Source organism: Loxodonta africana, chromosome 10 (assembly GCF_030014295.1).
Source record: "Loxodonta africana isolate mLoxAfr1 chromosome 10, mLoxAfr1.hap2, whole genome shotgun sequence".
Lineage (NCBI taxonomy): Eukaryota > Metazoa > Chordata > Mammalia > Proboscidea > Elephantidae > Loxodonta > Loxodonta africana.
Genome location: NC_087351.1, coordinates 78,566,041 through 78,585,417, shown reverse-complemented (window position 1 = coordinate 78,585,417; position 19,377 = coordinate 78,566,041). Strand labels below are relative to the sequence as shown.

General features: G+C 41.1%; 1 protein-coding gene across 5 annotated transcripts in view; it reads right to left on the bottom strand.

Moving 5' to 3' along the window:
- Positions 1-18,272, bottom strand: part of GPHN (gephyrin) — a 570,865-nt gene extending 552,593 nt beyond the window's left edge. For 2 of the 5 annotated variants that reach the window (XM_064292607.1, XM_064292612.1), the window contains exon 1: positions 17,679-18,272. In XM_064292607.1, the coding sequence (XP_064148677.1) occupies positions 17,679-17,742 (64 nt within the window). In that variant the 5' untranslated portion in view covers positions 17,743-18,272. The remainder of the gene's footprint in view (positions 1-17,678) is intronic. The other 3 variants (XM_064292608.1, XM_064292609.1, XM_064292610.1) reach the window with 2 other exon arrangements.
- Positions 18,273-19,377: the final 1,105 nt, after the last annotated feature.

Below are 19,377 nucleotides of genomic sequence, written 5' to 3'. Positions count from 1 at the left end.
TTTCTTTCAAATTAATACTACTTCACAGATTCATCTGCAGAGAAAAACTGGAAAATGTCACATCTAGTACCACCAAAGTCAATAATTCCCAAACTTTCCTGCCAAGAATTGTCTTCGGCAATGCACTGAATTCTATAGATTTCCTTTTGGTATCTGGTATTTCATAAAGTATCCGTTCTCTTTTATATATATTTCTTTCCCTTATGCTCCAAGTCACTATTTCTTCAACCTAAACACAGAAAGTCTAAGCCTTGGCTCCTTATTCCTGGGGCAACTAGAAATATACTATTTTCCTCACCTACAATTAAAAATTTCTCTCTACTACAAACCAACAATCACCTACATAAATGGCTTTATTTCACTATTACTTTATCACCCGGCATTACTTCATGATTTGTGTAACATTCTAAATTTTTCAAAACACTTTCTTAATGATAATACCCTAAGGACAGAGAGAGAGAGAAAAAGAGAGACAAAGGGCAGCAGGGAGAAAAAAAGGAGAAGGGACGGGGGGGGGGGCAGGGAAAAATAATGCAATCATATATATGGATGTAGAGGCAGTTTCCTCCATGGGTCTGAGGGAGCCTTAGAGAAGGATATCAGAAGCTGCTTCATGTATCTATTTTACTTTATACCTTACAAATGTCAAATTTTCATCCTTAGTTACTAAGTTAGAAATAGCATTTTTAGTCTCTTACTGCCCAAAATTTAAACTGGAAAACAAGAATTCAGAACAAACATAAGCCTGGTACAATACTGCTATTTAATGATGATCCTAAAATAAAAAATAAAATAGTGAGAAAGAACAGCTTGAGGATAAACCAAAATTGAGGTCAGATATCTAAAAGGTACATTGGTTGCTTTCCGTTACCATGTTTATAAAAATATTCATACTTATTATAATGTACAATCTTTAATGAGTGCCTATCATGTGGGCACACCCATTAAAGGTTTACATTCATTAACTCCCATATCGTAACAATCCTCTGAGGCAGGCATTAGTATCATTCCCCATTTTACAGACGAGAAAACTGAAGCTTACAGAAGTTAAGTAACTCTGAAAACTTCACTTAATTTAGATATAAACCTAAGCAATCTAATCCAGAGTCCACCTACTATTCTGAGTATCTGTGAACATACACTGTTCATTGAGGGTGTATGTCTTATTTTTCAGTATATTTAAGTATATAACAGCAAAATAATGGCAATTTGGGGGTGGGGGAAACACTGTTTTTTGCCTTTCTGATCTTTGGTATATCATACATTTTAAATTAAAAAAGAAAAAGGTAATACCCCAGGAACCCCTAAGTCACTATTATTCTTCTAAACTTGATCACGTGAATTAGTTACTATGCTTAGATTCATATAATTTTCTATTCTAAATCTTAAGCATCTTACAATTTTTGAGCTTTCTGTAGCATATGATATTGAATAAAATAAAATTGCACATATTATGCAGTCAGAGAAACAGACATTTATTTCTATTTACACTTGGTAAGAATGTCAGTGTCTTTTCTTAGCAATTTTTCCTGTTGAAGAAAGGAAGCCATTTCAAATCAATAATTTCACTGCCAGTAAGAGGTTGCAGATAACATGAATATAAGCAACGATAGAATAAACACAAGGTATGTTTCTGAAATTGAGACTAATAAGATTTTAGAGCTGAATGAGATTTTAGAGATCATCTAATCAACTTTCCATTTTACAAATACTATTAAACTCCCAATGAAAAATCCAAAACAGAACTTGATCCAATGTTCTTTCCCCATGTAACAATACCAGAATCAAGACGGGTCAGTTTTTCCTCTTTGCTATCATAGATTTTTGGAGTAAGATAAAAATACATTTAATCAGCATTTTAATTAAAAAAAAAAAAAAGGAGGTGGTAAGTAATTGAGAAAAAAAATAACATATATTCTTAAGGCAAATCCAGGATAAAAAATAAAATTAATTTTCACAGTGCAGATCATTGTGGGAAATCACTACTTCTATAGCAAAAACTTAATAAATATAAAGGTCTTACACAGAATTCCGAAAGATCATTTGAAGGAAAAAGAACACCATTTTCCAGAGGTGTTGAACAGAATTCTGGTGTCTTAAAAAAATGTTTCATTCTCAAGTAAGTTTTAAAAACACTAGGCTAAATAAAGTTCAATAGGACTCACAATTACAACATTACTCACAGTTTTTAATATGCTAATATATAATGTGAATCTTCAAAAAGAGGGATATATTATGAGGCACTTTGAAATTTATTTGACTATGTAAAAACTTTTTCATACCACATCTCCCAGACAAGTATTGCTAGAACAAAATTTAGGAAACACTGGGAGGAACGATAGGAAAAAAAAAAGATTACAGATCTATAGCTGATCATAAGTTCAAAATAAAGCAACATAAAAGGGCTGTTTTAAAAACTAGCAAAATCTTATTCTCTACTACATGTATACAACTACAATTCTAAGACAACCATTCTTAATATAGACTGTGAAAAGGTGGAAGTCAATCATTATGAGTGCTCCTGACACATAAATTAACCATTCGTGATATTAGGGTCCCTGGGTTTAACCACTAATTCTCACACTTTCATCTGCTCCAATTCTAAATCAAAATTATCTGCTAGAGCAGCATTTTTATGGAAGAAGCAACCTATAAACACAAGAGGAAAGAGAAATGAGGCAGGTATAATAAACTACATTCTGAGGGGGTTAAAAAAAAGAAAGAAGAAAGCAGAAAGGTATCAAGATTTCAAGAAACCTCTAGAAAGGGAGTTGCAGGCCCAGTACTTACACCCATTTTGGTGACAGAAACCCTTCCTCTGAAGATCTCCCTTCCCTCTATGTGATGTTTGAGAGGCTGCCTATTTACTGTCTCCTTTTCAAGACCCAAGGATGGACACGTGCTTCAGACCTGGCCAACTGAAGTCCTCACCTCCCTGGCTACAGTGACTGATCCAAAGGTGGACATGTGACCCAACCAGGTGAAGAAGCATCCTGGAATGTTATATACAAAATCTTTCCTCTTAACTCACTAGTTGTGACAGGGAAAGCCTGGAATTAACAATTACTATCACCTCCCAAGAAACCCTGGTGGTGTAGTGGTCAAATGTTACGGCTGCTAACCAAAAGGTCACCAGTTTGAGTCCGCCAGGCACTTTTTGGAAACTCTCAGGCAGTTCTACTCTGTCCTACAGGGTTGCTATGAGTCGGAATTGACTCGACAGCAATGGTTTTGGTTTTGGTTTAATCATCTCCCAACCTTCCCCCTTCCCCAATTCTGACTACATGAAGGCAGTCAGTGTGCAACATACTCAAAAAAAAAGAGCAATGAAATGGAAAGTAAAAGTCCTTAATTACATTAATTCCTTGATTACGTAGTTTGAGTCCCTAAAGTCAGCTCCTCCTCTATATCCATGTGACTGTATTCGACGGCATTGGGTTGTTGTTGGGTTTTTATATACATAACAAATTCCCCACTTTTAACCTAAGCTAATTTTCAGCTGGGTATCTGTCATTTGGAAACCCTGGCGGCGTAGTGGCTAAGTGCGAAGGCCGGTAACCAAAGGGTCAGCAGTTCGAATCCGCCAGGCGCTCCTTGGAAACTCTATGGGGCAGTTCTACTCTGTCCTATAGGGTCGCTATGAGTCAGAATCGACTCAATGGCACTGGGTTTGGTTTTTGGTTTTGGTATCTGTCATTTGGAAACCCTGGTGGCATAGTGGTTGAGTGCTATGGCTGCTAACCAAAGGACTGGGAGTTCGAATTCACCAGGCGCTCCTTGGAAACTCTATGGGGCAGTTCTACTCTGTCCTGTAAGGTTGCTATGAGTCGGAACCAACTCAACGGCACTGGGTTTGTTTGGTTTGGTTTGGTTTGGTTTATCTGTCATTTGCAACAAAAAGATCCTAATCCACCTACATAACTTAAGAAAGAGATATATCTCAAAAGAACCTGTAAAGATTAAAAAGATAGGCAGGAAAGAGGCCCCGGATAAGTAAAGCATTACTGAAAAAGAAAAACAAAGTGGGAGGCCTCACTCCACCTGATTTTAGAACCTATTATACAGCCACAGTAGTCAAAACAGCCTAGTACTGTACAACAACAGATACATAGACCAATGGAACAGAATTGAGAATCAAGACAAAAATCCGGCCGCAGCTGGTATCTGACAATGGCCCAAAGTCAGTTAAATGGGGAAAAGACAGTCTGTTTAATAAATGGTGCTGGCATAACTGGATATCCATCTGCAAAAAGGTGAAACAAGACCCATACCTCACACCATGCACAAAAACTAACTCAAAATGGATCAAAGGCCTAAATATAAAATCAAAAATGATAAAGATCATGGAAGAAAAAATAGAGAGAAAGCTAGGAGCCCTACTACATGGCATAAACAGTATAAAAAACATTACTCACAATGCAGAAGAGAAACTAGGTAACTGGGAGCTCCTAAAAATCAAACACCTATGCTCATCCAAAGACTTCACCAAAAGAGTAAAAAGATTACCTACAGACTGGCAAAAAGTTTTTAGCTATGACATTTCCGATCAGCACCTGATCTCTAAAATCTACCTGATTCTGCTAAAACTCAACTACAAAAAGAAAACCCAATTAAAGACTGGGCAAAAGATATGAACAGACACTTCACTAAAGAAGACATTCAGGTAGCTAACAGATATATGAGGAAATGCTCACGATCATTAGCCATTAAAGAAATGCAGATCAAAACTATAATGAGACTCCATCTCACCCCAACAAGGCTGGCATTCATCCAAAAACACAAAATAAAAAATGTTGGAAAGGTTGTGGAGAGACTGGAATACTTATACACTGCTGATGGGTATGTCAAATGGTACAACCACTTCGGAAATCGATTTGGGGCTTCCTTAAAAAGCTAGAAATAGAACTACCATACAATCCAGCAATCCCACTCCTTGGAATATACCCTAGAGAAATAAGAGCCTTTACGCCAACAGATATATGCACACCCAGGTTCATCGCAGCACTGTTTACAATAGCAAAAAGATGGAAGCTACCAAGGTGCCCATAGATGGGTGAATGGATAAATAAATTATGGTATAGTCACACAATGGAATACTACACATAGATAAAGAACAAAAGTGAATCCATGAAACATTTCATAATATGGAGGAATCTGGAAGGTATTATGCTGAGTGAAATTAGTCAGTTGCAAAAGGACAAATATTGTATGAGACCACCATTGCAAGAACTCGAGAAATAGTTTAAACAGAGAAGAAAATATCCTTTGATGGTTATAAGAGTGGGGAGGGAGCAAAGGAAGGAGAGGGGTATTCACTAATTAGATAGCAGATAAGAGCTATTTTAGGTGAAGGGAAAGACACACAATACAGGAGGAAAAAAAAAAAAATACAGGAGAGGTCAGCACAACTGGACTAAGCCAAAAGCAAAGAAGTTTCCTGAATAAACTGAATGCTTTGAAGGCCAGCATAGCAGGAGCAGGGGTTTAGGGACCATGGTTTCAGGGGACATCTAGGCCAAGTGGGACAATAAAATCTATTAAGAAAACACTCTGCATACCAATTCGGAAAGTGGCGTCTGGGGTCTTGAACGCTAGCAAGCGGCCATCTAAGATGCAACAATTGGTCTCAACCCACCTGGAACAAAGAAGAATGAAGAACACCAAAGACACAAGATAATTATGAGCCCAAGAGACGGAAAGGGCCACATAAACCAGAGGCTACATCAGCCTGAAACCAGAAGAACTAGATGGTGCCCAGGTACAACCGATGACTACACTGACAGGGAACACAACAGAGAACCCCTGAGGGAGCAGGAGAGCAGTAGGATGCAGACCTCAAATTCTCGTAAAAATACCAGACTTAATGTTCTGACTGAGACTAGAAGGACCCCAGAGGTCATGGTCCCCAGACCTTCTGTTAGCCCAAGACAGGAACCATTCCCAAAGCTGACTCTTCAGTCAGGGACTGGACCAGACTATGGGACAGGATACGATACTGGTGAGGCGTGAACTTCTTGGCCAAGTAGACACATGAGACTATGTGGGCAGCTCCTGTCTGGAGGCGAAATGAGAGGGCAGAGGGGGTTAGAAGCTGGCTGAATGGACGTAAAAATAGAGAGCTGAGAGAATGAGTGTGCTGTCTCATTAGGGGGAGAGCAACTAGGAGTATATAGCAAGGTGTATATAAATTTTTGTATGAGAGACTGACTTGATTTGTAAATTTTCACTTAAAGCACAATAAAAGTTAACTTAAAAAAAAAAGATTAAAAATACCCAATAAAGGTGGTAACATTTAATATACCTTTTTTGGAAGGTAAGTTGGTAATGTCTACCAAAATTTTTAATTTGTATATAAATTCTACATATAGTAATTCATAGTACAGTAATTCTATGTATAGTAATTAATCTTATATTTTAAAAAACTCACAAATAAGCAATGATAAATGTACAATGTTATTAGCTACAACATCTGTCACAATGAAAAATTAGAACTTCAATGTCCATCAATTAGGGAGTGATTAAATATAGCATAATCTATGATGCAATAAAATCGAGCCACTAAAAAGAAACATGTTCATTCATATGAAGTAATTTCTACATGCCAAGAAAAAGTACAATGTAGTGGTTAAGAGTTTACACTCAAGGGACCAGACAATATGGGTTTAACACCTAGCTTGGTGTCTTAGTCATCTAGTGCTGCTATAACAGAAATACCACAAGTGGATGGCTTTAACAAAGAGAAATTTATTTTCTTACAGTCTAGTAGATTAGAAGTCCAAATTCAGGGCATCAGATGCAGGGGAAGGCTTTCTCTCTCTGTCAGCTCTGGAGCAAGGTCCTTGTCATCCATCTTCTCTTGTTCTGGCAGCATCTCAGCATAGGATCCTCAGGTCCAAAGGACGTGCTCTGCTCCTGGCATGGCTTTCTTGGTGGCATGAGGTCCCTAACTCTCTGCTTACTTCCCTTTCCTTTTATCTCTTGAGAGATAAAAGATGGTGCAGGCCACACCCTTTATACTGGATAACTCCCTTTATATTGGATCAGGGATGTGACCTGGTAAGGGTGTTACAATCCCACCCTAATCCTCAACCACAGAATACTGGGAATCATGGCCTAACCAAGTTAATACACACATTTTTGGGGGAACATAATTTAATCCATGACATTCCACCCTTTGGCCCCCGAAATATCACATTCTTGCAACATGCAAAATATATTTATCCCATCATATCACAACAAAAGTCTTAACTCCAAGTCCAAAATCCAAAAATTCTTCTTCATCTATGAAATCTGGAATACAAGTTATCTGCTTCCAAAGGTACAACGGCAGAACAGAAACAAGCTAGACATTCCCATTACAAATGGGAGAAACTGGAGGAAAAGAAGGGATAGCAGGCACCAAGTAAGTCAACAGAACACTTTACATTAGCCCTCAAGGCTTTGAAAATAATCCTCTGTTCTCTGAGACAATTTACACAATGGCCCTGCCCTCTAGACTCTAGGTATTGGCCACACTCTCTGGTTCTGAGTAGAGGCCCCTCGCACTGGGCTTCAGCTCCACCTTCCAGACCCACTGGTACAGCAGCTCTGTTCCGTATGCTTTAGTCACACCATTCTCTGAGTCCATCTGAATGGTGACTCCACCCTTAGGAACATCAAAGGCAATGGCTCCACCCTTTGAAACCCCTGAGGTCATGGCCATACATTTTGAGACTGAGGCAGCTGGGCTTCTTGTGATCTTTGTTTCTTCAGCTTGTGCTTCCTGGTTTCTTGGCCTCTGGGCTCCTCAGGCCTCACACTCGTATCTGCAGTGCTGGGACAAGTGTTCTAAAGCTCAGTAGCTCTACCAATAAGTGCCTGGAGGCACCCCAACCTGCCAGGAAGCCTCTTGCGCTCAGGCACTCAGCTCTCTTGCTCCGTGGGTCGGCAAGCCTAGCTCTAACGGTAAGTGCCTGGAGGTACTCCGCTCTGCCAGGAAGCCTCCTACACACAGGTACTCAGCTCTCTTGCTCCGTGAGTTGGCTCCAGTGCCGTTCTGAGCCGGTCTCCTGGTTCTGCTGCTGCTGGTTCTCTGCCACTGCCACTTCGTCGTTCACAATTTCAAAACCGCTTCCACATTTTAGGTATCTGTTAGAACAGCACCGCGCTCTCAGTACCAAATTCTGTCTTAGTCACCTAGTGCTGCTATAACAGAAATACCACAAGTGGATGACTTTAACAAAGAGACATTTATTTTCTTACAGTCTAGTAGGCTAGAAGTCCAAATTCAGGGCATCGGCTCCAGAGGAAGGCTTTCTCTCTCTGTCCACTCTGGAGCAAGGTTCCTGTCATCCATCTTCTCTTGGTCTGGGGGCATCTCGGCACGGGAACCTTGAGTCCAAAGGACACGCTCTGCTCCTGATGCTGCTTTCTTGGTGGTATGAGGTCCCCAACTCTCTGCTTACTTCCTCTTCCTTTTATCTCTTGAGAAATAAAAGGTGGTACAGGCCACACCCCAAGGAAAGTCCCTTTACACTGAATCAGGGATGTGACCTGATAAGGGTGTTACAATCTCACTCTAATCCTCTTTAACATAAAATCACAATTACAAAATAAAGGAAAACCACAGAATACTGGGAATCATGGCCTAACCAAATTAACACACACATTGGGGGGGGGGGGGAACATAATTCAATCCATGACACTTGGCCTCTTATCCCATTATTTTAGGCAAGTTACTTAATCTCAATCTGCTTCAATTTCTTCAACTATAAAGTGGTGATAATACCAATACTCTTATAAGGATTAAATGAATTAATAGGCTTTTTTAGAAATAGGTAAAAAAAAAAAAAAAAGGCTCTAAAAAATATTTTACAAAAGGGTAAACTCTTAATAAAGTTAACCATTACACTGTCACTCATTTGAAAAGATGTCAAAGATAAGCTGGTGAGGGAGGGAGGTAAAAATGGAAGTGCAAAATCCTACATATGAACAAGGATCACAAACTCAAATATCTGTAGGGGTTAGGCAGACAATATAAATAAGTGGGAGCTATGGCAAACTGGAGAATACATGCCCTATCCCACAAGGGCAACCACTCTAACCAACTATTATGATGCAATGAGGAGATTGCAGTGTCCCTGAATCTTTCAATTTTTCAAAAGAAGCTAAAAATCTCATTTTTATATGAAATATACCTATTTTTAACTTTTCTTATTCTCTTTATTCTTTTTTTTAAAAATACATAATCTACCCTCCCATAACCATTCCAATTATAAAACAGAAAAAAATTAACTGAACCTGATACCCTATATCAGGATATTCTATTCTATTCTAAAGGACAGAAATATATATTACATGAGAGCTTGAAGTGATCTTAGAGAATGATTCCTTCATCTTAAGGGTAAGAAAAGCTGAGAAAGAATTGATGTGCTCAAGGTTACGAAGTGTTTCTGGCCAGATTAGGATTAGAACATGGTCTCCTAGTGTTATTTCCATGACCCCAGCGCTGCTTAAACTTTTTTACCTAAGTACCAAAAACAGAGAAGAATGATGAAGTCTGGAGTTACATAATGGGCTCACTTGAAATGCCTTGAAAGTTTCTGATTTTTATCTAAAAAGCTCATGTGAATGCTACACTGTACGCCTGATGTATGCATGCTTATCTTAATATAAAATATGCTCTAAATTACTTACTCGAAAGTAAAATTGATACTTCAAGATTATTGCTTGAGAGAGGTGGGGAGGGAAAAACACTAGACAATAGATAAATAGTAACTTTGGTGAAGCATAAGACAGCACACAATACTGGGGAAGCCAGCACAACTTGACCAAGGCAAAGTCACAGAAGCTTCATAGACACATCCAAACTCCCTGAGGGACCCAGTTCCTGGGCTGAGAGCTGGGGACTTTGGTCTTACAGGATATCGAGCTCAATTGGCATAACATAGCTTAAAAAGAAAATGTTCTACATCCTACTTTGGTGAGTAGCCTCTGGGATCTTAAAAGCTTGTGAGCTGCCATCTAAGATACTCCACTGGTCCCACCCCGTCTGAAGCAAGGGAAAATGAAGAAAACCAAAGACACAAGGGAAAGAATAATCCAAATGACTAATGGACCATAACTACCATAGCCTCCACCAGACTGAGTTCAGCACAACTAGTTGGTGCCTGGCTACCATCACCTACCGCTCTGACAGGGATCAAAATAGAGAGTCCCAGACAGAGCAGGAGAAAAATGTAGAACAAAATTCAAACTCAAAAAAAAGACCAGAGTTACTGGTCTGACAGAGGCTGGAGAAACACCAAGGGTACTCCTGGATACACCCTTTTAACTCAGTATTGAAGTTATTCCTGAAGTTCACCCTTTAGCCAAAAATTAGACAGGCCTATAAAACAAACAATAACACGTGCAATTCAAACACGTATATGAGATTAAATAGGCACACCAGCCCAAAAGCAAAGACAAGAAGGCAGGAAGAGACAGGAATGCTGGATGAATGGAAATGGGAAACCTGAAGCTGAGAGGGGGAGAATTTGACACATCACGGGGTTAGCAACCAATGTCACAATATGTGTATTAATTGTTGAATGACAAACTAATTCGCTTGTAAACTTTCACCTAAAGCACAGCTTTAAAAAATAATAATAATTATTGCTTTTTCCCACAGAACTCTAAGTCTTAGAGTATCCTTTGATACAATACCATTTTCCTCAGTTTGAAAAGCAGGGTACAAATTGTGTTAACACTTCCTTACTTCACCACATCTCATTTCCTTGCTCCTTTAATTTTGACATTAGAAAACTTTTTAAAAGCACAGTAAAATTAATCTCATTCTTTCAAAATATATAACTACTGGCAAAACTACCATAAAAGTTGTTGGCATTGTTTATTTTAAGGACAAAATTTTCAAGAAGTTCTACTTAGTTAATTAAAATCAACTAATTAAGTATAAATGCATTTATCAACTCATTAAACAACCAGAGAGAACTTCTCCTGGCAATATTTCGTTAGACATTTACTTTTTGAGAGGTCTCACAAAAACATTTTTTAACCCAAGTCAGACCCCATGCTATTCATACTGGCTATAGTCACAACTTTGAAGCAAGTTAAACAATTTTTTCTTTATTTATCTTCTCTGCCCAGATGTGAAGGAAGAAATCCCTTGTGGTTTCATTACTTTCTTTTTCAGGATCTCTTTTTTTAATATCTCAAATTCCAAATATGCTTTGTTCTTTTTCAATCCTATTTACAGGAGCAAAGTACATATTTTATCTATATTATTCACTGTTTCAAAAAAGCACAGTATTCAACTTAACCAGGAATCACCAGTAAGAGTAAAAACAGACCCTCATTCATCACTTCCTCCCCAATAGCATATTGCTGATTCTCCACCATACAACACAGTTTGAAGTCAAATGCTCATATGTATTTTTAATATAATTAAGACTCATAATACGCAGCAATATATGTACTGTTTAAAAATCTTTGGCCAGTGATGACAGTATTAAGTATATTCATTAGAAATTAACCAATTTAATACTTTTGTACTTTAATTCTCTAATACATTGTTTCCAACCCAAAACTTATGAAAGAACCTAGTTTGAGAAGTAGGCTTCTTTTTTAACAATAGTCATGTATAAACTAGTGAAAAAATCAGGTATGTTTGACAGAACACACACTTCCATCTGCCAGGATTTAGTTTTGTTTGCAATAATGATATATCTACTTACTGACACCATTCTAAAAAAAAAAAAGATATATTTATATATTCTTATCAATAAATGGGAGCCCTGGTGGCACAGTGGTTAAGAACTCCGCTGCAAACCAAAAAGGTCAGCAGTTCGAAGCCACCAGCTGCTCCCTGGAAACCCTATGGGGCAGTTCTACACTATACTATAAGGTTCCTGTGAGTCAGAACTGACTTGACAGCAACGGGTTTGGTCCGTGTTTTTGTTTTTCATCAGTAAATGGGCTTTTCAGAAAATAATACTGACATATAATCTACAAGAATAAAGTTTGGAAATGAAATAAAACAGATCATCAAATAATTCCATACTTATTAGGATCACTGTCTCCTTGGTTTAGAACCTGGTTTTTTAACATTTTGAGTAACTTTGGAAACCCTGGTGGTATAGTGGTTAAGTGCTACAGCTGCTAACCAAAGGGTCAGCAGTTCAAGTCCGCCAGGTGCTCCTTGGAAACGCTATGTGGCAGTTCTGCTCTGTCCTATAGGGTCGCTATGAGTCGGAATCGACTCAATGGCACTGAGTTTGAAATACTTCCCACAGGTAACTATAATATTTTTGGTTTTGTTGGTTTACAGTTGGAGACCTTGGATAGTGCAAATGATTAGCTTACCTGGCTGCTAACCCAAAGAATGGCAATTGAGTCCACCCAGAGGCACCTCGAAAGAAAGGCCTGGCAATCTACTTCCAAAAAATCAGTCATTGAAAACCCTATGGAGCACAGTTCGACTCTGACACACATAGGGTCACCTTTAGTCAGAGGCAACTCAACAGCAACTGGTTAGTTTACAATTAGCCTTTTATCTAATCTATATTACCTTGTCTTATATTTGTCCCAATAGTTCTTATTTATTTCAAATCTATATCATAGTGCAATGAAAATATGTATTACCAGAGCAAAAATATATTTAAAATAATGTCCTTTTCTACAAATTTGCACTTTTTTCTAATGCACGCCCAGAGACAGACAGATTATCCAATTGTCAAGGGAAACATGGTGCTTACCTTGCTTACCAGATCATCTGTAGTCAACAAATTCACATTTTTTTTCACCACATCAAAGATTCTCCTTCTAGGTATAGCTGGCATCTGTTTCTCAACCCCATGGCACCCTCCTACGGAATCGAAGCCTCTTTTCAAATTTACAATCCTTGAAGGGGACGAATTATCCAGTGAGCAAGGTAAGCACAGGCTTATTTGTGCTTACTTCCTAATCCGTAGAGAAAAATTTCACATGAGGTTCACCCTGAAACCTTGCTTATTGGGTAATCCACCCCTGTCCATGCCACTGTTTTAGCTAATGGATTAAGGTAATGTATTGTCACTTTTATCTAAGTATCGTGGTGCCAAACTTTAGCAGTGGCTAGGTAATGTGATATTAAATAGCCAATGGGGCATAATCTATCTGGTTCTACATTATAAATATTCACGTATTCATTATTTTCTTGATAATGATTCTGTGGGACTTTTATAGTGATAGAATTATTGTGCTGTCTTGATAAATAGCTTCTTTCAAAATAGAAAAAAAAAAGTAGGTGAAAAGTGACACATTTGAAATATAGTAAGCCTGCTATGTAATTGTTAAGACTGGCTGTAAGTATAATTACTACTGAAACTGTTAAAATATATATACACACATATGTATCTCTTAACACTGGCTGTCCCACATCTTGTTTCTAGTTTCAAAGCAGCAGATATTTATTTGCCTTATGTTATGTATTATCACATTATCTTCAGTCTCTGCTATAAATAGTAATACAAGTAGAGAACATTAGAAACAGATAAATTAAAAATTAAACCTTAGATCACCAAAGACAATATAACCTTCACTTCTGGCAAATCAACATAAGTTAGTTATTAATAAAGATATTGTTCTTAGAAATAGAGCAACAGTTTTCAACATAAAATGTTACCATAATCATCTATTTTTTTGTACATACATGTCCTCATTTTCCTGATTAAAAATCATTAGTAAAACTAAAATATCCATGTTACATCCATTACCATAATCTGACTGCCAAGTCATACATGATTCAAGATAGTCAACTGAAATAGAAATGCCATTGCTAAACATTTCCCTTTCTACCATTATTTTTTCAAAATTCTAATACAGTTCATTCATTTTATGAGAAGTTTCAAAAGACTGCATACTATATTTGCAAATTCAAAGCTGAGAATAAGATTACAGGAACATCTAGAAGATGAAAAACTTCAAAGTACAAATACTATCTTTCAACAGATAATCAAAAATGTCACAAAGAATTTGGAAGTGACAATACATTTTCACCAAAATACTATCTAACGTATCGTAAAACACGTATGTATGGGGGGAAGGGAGTAGACTATACAACTACCTTTGTAAAATGGTTTTAGATAAAATATTTAAATTCACTATTGTGAAGGATACAGGATATTTTACAAAACAAGTCCTCCACCTTTCAGAGAGCCACAAATTACAAATCATGAAATCAGAGTTTTAAGTGTGGCCTCTTAACTCAATTTTCTGAAGTATAAAATCATAGCACTGAAGCTCAGTGTAACACCTGAAGTTTTAAAAGACACAAAACTGCACAGTATAGCTTCATTTTTGTAGGCCCCCCTCACCATGAAATCACATGTAATGTCAAGACCATAGAAATTAATATGTTTTACAAGTAAAATCCACTATTCATAGACTGAGTGCTGGTGCCCTTTACCCTGATTCTTCTCCATGGTTCCAGGTGCCATCATACCAAAAAAAATGCACTGCCATCGAGTCTATTCTGACTCATAGCAATCCTAGGACAGAGTAAAACTGCCCCATAGGATTTCCAAGGAGTGGCTGGTGGTTTCAAACCACCATCCTTTTGGTTAGCAGCTGAGCTCTCAACCACTGCACCAACAGGGCTCTGCCATCATAGTAGGTAATATTTATATCAATAACTTTTCAAGAAAAAACCTCTGTTATTTCTTACTTCAAATATCCACTTTATCATCAAGTCCTATTGCCTTCTGTTGCCACTTCTACAAAATAATGCAGCTTCCTTTTCATTCCTTCAGCCACATCCTTACTCTTGGCCCTAGATTTTTTTTTTCCCCTAAACTACCGTACCTCATTTTCCAGATTGTCTTTAATTCAAAAGTCATCTTCTTTCCTTGATGTTTTGTCTATGCCACCTACCTACTTCACTGGAGCTTTTCAAGGCCTTTGCACTGCATTTTATTCTATGCAAGAGCCTCATCTTCACCTACATAATAATTTACGAGGTTGCCAGTGACTTCCAACTTCCCTTAAAAATGCTAGTTTCTTCTTGCCTCTGGTAAGTGTACTAAATTCTCCCTTCAGATAAAGCTCCAATCCATCTAAATACAGAATGCCTTTTGCTATTATCCCCAAAAGCATGGGTAACTTGTTTAGACAATTTTAGTACAATAATTATATACATTGTTTCTTCAAATGTTTGCATACTGGTGTTATCTCATAGGACTGCAGGGAATCAAGAGGGGGCTGCACTTTTCAAGGCACTCTGTAAAACACATATTTACTATGTTACTTGACCAAGGTAAGATAATTCATTAAATAAAACTATTGCTGTTGTTAGGTGTTAGTTCCAACTCACAGCAACCCTATGTACGACAGAACGAAACACTGCCCAGTCCTGCGCCATCCTCACAATCGTTCCTATGTCTGAATCCATTGTTGCAGCCACTGTGTCAATCCATCTCATTGAGGGGCCTCCTCTTTTTCACTGACACTCTACCTTATGAAGCATGATGTCCTTCTCCAGGGAAGGTCCCTCCTGATAACATGTCCAAAGTATGTCAGATGAAGTCTCACCATCCTTCCTTCTAAGGAGTATTGTGACTGTACTTCTTCCAAGACAGATTTGTTCTTTTGACAGTCCATGGTACATTCGATATTCTTCACCAACACCATAATTCAAAGGCATCAATTCTTCCTGGGTCTTCCTTATTCATTGTCCAGCTTTCACGGGCATATGAGGTGAATGAAAACACCATGGCTTGAATCAGGTGCACCTTAGTCCTCAAAGTGACATCTTTGCTTTTCAACACTTTAAAGAGGTCTTTTGCAGCAGATTTGCCCAATGCAATATGTAAGATGATACATTAAATAAAACTATTAGAGAAGCATAAATAAACAATTTAAAAAATCTCCGTGGTTTAACTTTTAAACATCTATGGCCTTTCATTTCCATGGACACCAGACATAATTTAGTTTCTATTAAACTTCAGTCTTACTATTCTATTTTAATTTTCAAAGCATGGCTAGAATTTAAAGTGCAAGTTGAAGGCTGATATACACTGTACACCTTTACATACCGTGATCAGACTCGTTAAAAAACGGCAATGTCAACTCTTAACAACTTAAGGTACAACTGAATTTCCATGCAAGGCACCAGTTTCAGCACCCAAAGAGAGAACAGTGTACCTTCCAATTTGGGGGGCGGGGGCTCCCTTCCCCGCAACAGCTTTATATTAGTTTCTCTATCCCAGGGGCTTTCAAAGAGAAAAATTCAATAGATCACAGTTTACATATAGAAAGAATACCAAGGAAAGGCAATTCATTTACTTAAAAGAGAGGAAGGGGTGCCATAAAAAATCCCCTTTTCATAAAACTCAGCAGGTGAATTAAGCTTTGTACTCAGTATCTACCCGCAATCTCAAAGACTGTTCTACTTAATAATAAAATCAAGTCTCGATCAATTTAGTCCCTTCTCGAACACCGTCTCAACCTGTCAGAATTTGACAAGAAAAAAAAAATTTTTAAAGAAGGGGGGGGATGGAGATGCTAGGATACCCGTCTACGTCTCTTTTTCCGAAATCACATCACTGAGTGTTGGATTTCCTTCACTCCAAACTAAACCCTCTGATTCCAAATATAGTTCTTTAACCCCCGCCTCGCCACTCAGTTACACACAAACCTTGCCAACTACAAAACCACAGCAGAAACCCCTACAAATGGGCTTGCTATTCATCTTGGAAGTCAAGCCCTGCAGCAACTGCCTATCGCCGAGCTGAGAGATATTACCCAAATACAACGCAACAGACTCAGACAGGCAGAGCACACACGGCTTCCGCGAGCGAGGGAAACGCGACCCGGGAAAAGTGAGCTTCTCACGAGCCTCGGGACCATCCCCGTGGGGGGAGGGGAGGTTCCCAGAAGGGAGGGGAACTGAGGAGCCCGATTGGGGAAATCCTCTCTCCAGTAAAATGTTCCGGATTCGCGGCCGCAGGCTGCAGCCCGTCCATCCTCGCTAGGAAATGAAGAGATGGGCAGAGGGCCCTCTGCTTGGGAAGGCGGAATGCAGACACTTTCCGAGGTCCGAGCACAAGCCGATCCCCTATCTCCCGGGAGAGGCGAGGGGTGTCCCATGGGTGGCTGAGGGGATGCCCGGCCCGAGAGGAGCAGCCCGGAGCAGCCCGAAGCGGAGCAGAGTTTTCACCTGAAGAACACCCGTGGTCAAGTCCGGCCGGTGCCTGGGGCAAGCTCGGCCAGAGCTCCGCGGGGCTGCCGGAGAGGGGGAGGGGGAGGACAAGGAGGGGGTGCAGAGGGGATCTCCCCCTCTCTCGGAAGAGCACTAGCGGAGGATGCACCCAGGCAAGCCGAGAGCGGCACGCTTCACGCGGCGGAGCCGGGATCCCGCCTCCTGCACCGGCAGCGCGGAGCCCCGCAGCGCCCGCCGCGCCGGCCCCTGGGTCCCCGGGGGCCAGGGACTTCGGCTGCGAAGGCACTGAGGCCTGACATTCCACGGGCCGGCCCCAGCTCCCGGGGGACCCACGGAAACCCCCGCGACCGCCGGCCGCTTTCGGCAGCTTTAAAACGCACCCCCTGCGCCCCCTCCTCAGCCTGCCCTCCTCCTGGGGGCCGCAAAGCTGGGCCACTACAGCGAGGAGCCTGAGGCAGGTGGGGGACAGCGGCCGCAGCAGTCCTGGATCTCCTCCCCCGGTTACCTGTGAGGACTCCGACACGGATTTGATGGTCGTGGTTAGTGAGGATCATTCCCTCGGTCGCCATGTTTCCCAGCGCAGTCACTGCACTGCCAGGAGCCGGGAGAAGCCGGAGCCCGGAGCGCGCGGGCCGGGAGCGCGCTCGCCTCGGAGAGCGCGAGAGCGAGGGCGCCCGGGGAGCGCTCGGCGAGCAGGGAAGAAGGGGGAGGTGGCAGAGCGCTCGGCGGCCTGCGCCCGGGAGAGGCCGGGCCGGGAGTGCGCGAGTCCGCTGGACGGGGCGGAGCCAGGGAGCGCGACCCCGAGTCCCGGTCGGAGGCTGCGAGCCGGAGGTGGGAGACGCGGCGGCAGCACTGGGAGAGCGCGCGGAGGCGTCCGAGCGAAGCCCGAGAAAGTAAAGGCGCTCTGCGGTGAGCGAGACCCAGAGCGACTAGATGGCAGGAGACTGAGGAGAAAAGAGAGCACACACTCCGCTGGTTGCGGGGGCGGCCTCAGGGATGGGGGCGGAGCTACACCCGAGGCTTGCTACTCGTGAAGAGTGAGGGGAGGGGTGAGAGCTTGCTGCGGAGTTTGGGGAGTGGAAGGAGCCGGCCCAGCCAGGGAAGGCCGGGGCTACGCACCTGGGCGCGCGAGTAGCGCCGGATTGGCTGGGAAAACGAGGCGCGGGTGCGCGCGAGGCACGAACGCCGCTTTAGCCGAGCCCCAGGCAGAAGCAATCGCCTGCCAAGCTGAGCGCCTCGTCAGTGGGCAGCCGAGCCGCTCTCCGGAGGGCTAGTGGATAGCTGAGCACGCAGAGCCTTTTTACAGCTCTAGGGAGCCGCCCTCCTGAAGGCACCGGCGAACTTGGAGGTGGCTTCGAAAGCTGCGTGGGTGACAGAACAGCGGCTACTGTGACAGAGCTCGCCGTGGGCGAAGAAGGAGGTATCCTGTCCCGCGTAATCTTAGCCTCCCGCTACCTCAGTCAGCTCGCGTTGCCGGGGCGTTTCCGCTTCTCCAGAGCTTTAGGGTGCCATCTCCAAGTCAGCACCTGCAAGTCTGTCCTCACTACCAAGCGAAGCTTAGGAGTTTGCGGCAGGGCACCCTGAAGGGAGATATCTGGCTTCTCTTACCCCGTTGTCCCATGGTTTTGTGGCCTCAAACTTCACCGCCACGGTCTGTTTTTAGATGAAAAGCACTAATCCACTTAGAAAAAGAGAAGGGCATGTTGTTCTCACCTGAACCACAGCTTCAAAACTGGAAATATAATGCAGGCCTTGGCAAGTGAGTTTCATTTCAGTATTTGTGGGATATTATTTTTCCATAAAAATAACTTTTGGAGCTATTTACTTTCATGTGCCTTTCATATTAATCACCTGTAGCTGTTTTATGTCGGTTTGTTACTCTCTTTCTGATCCTTTAAACTTCTGTAATAAATTTGTGTGTGTGTGTGTGTCCCTTCTACTCAGTGCCCTAGTGGCACAGTGGTTAAGCATTCGGCTGCTAACCAAAAGGTTGGCAGCTCGAACCCACCGGCCACTCCTTGGAAACCCTATGGTGCGTTCCTCTCTGTCCTGTATGGTCACTATGAGTCAGAACAAACTCTAATGGCAACGGGTTTGGTTTTTTGTATTCTCAGCCATGGTAAAACCTGAAAACATAAAAATGAAAAGCAAAGTAAAGTGTCAAAAAATGTATGATCATCAGTGTTTATACACAATTAAAATCT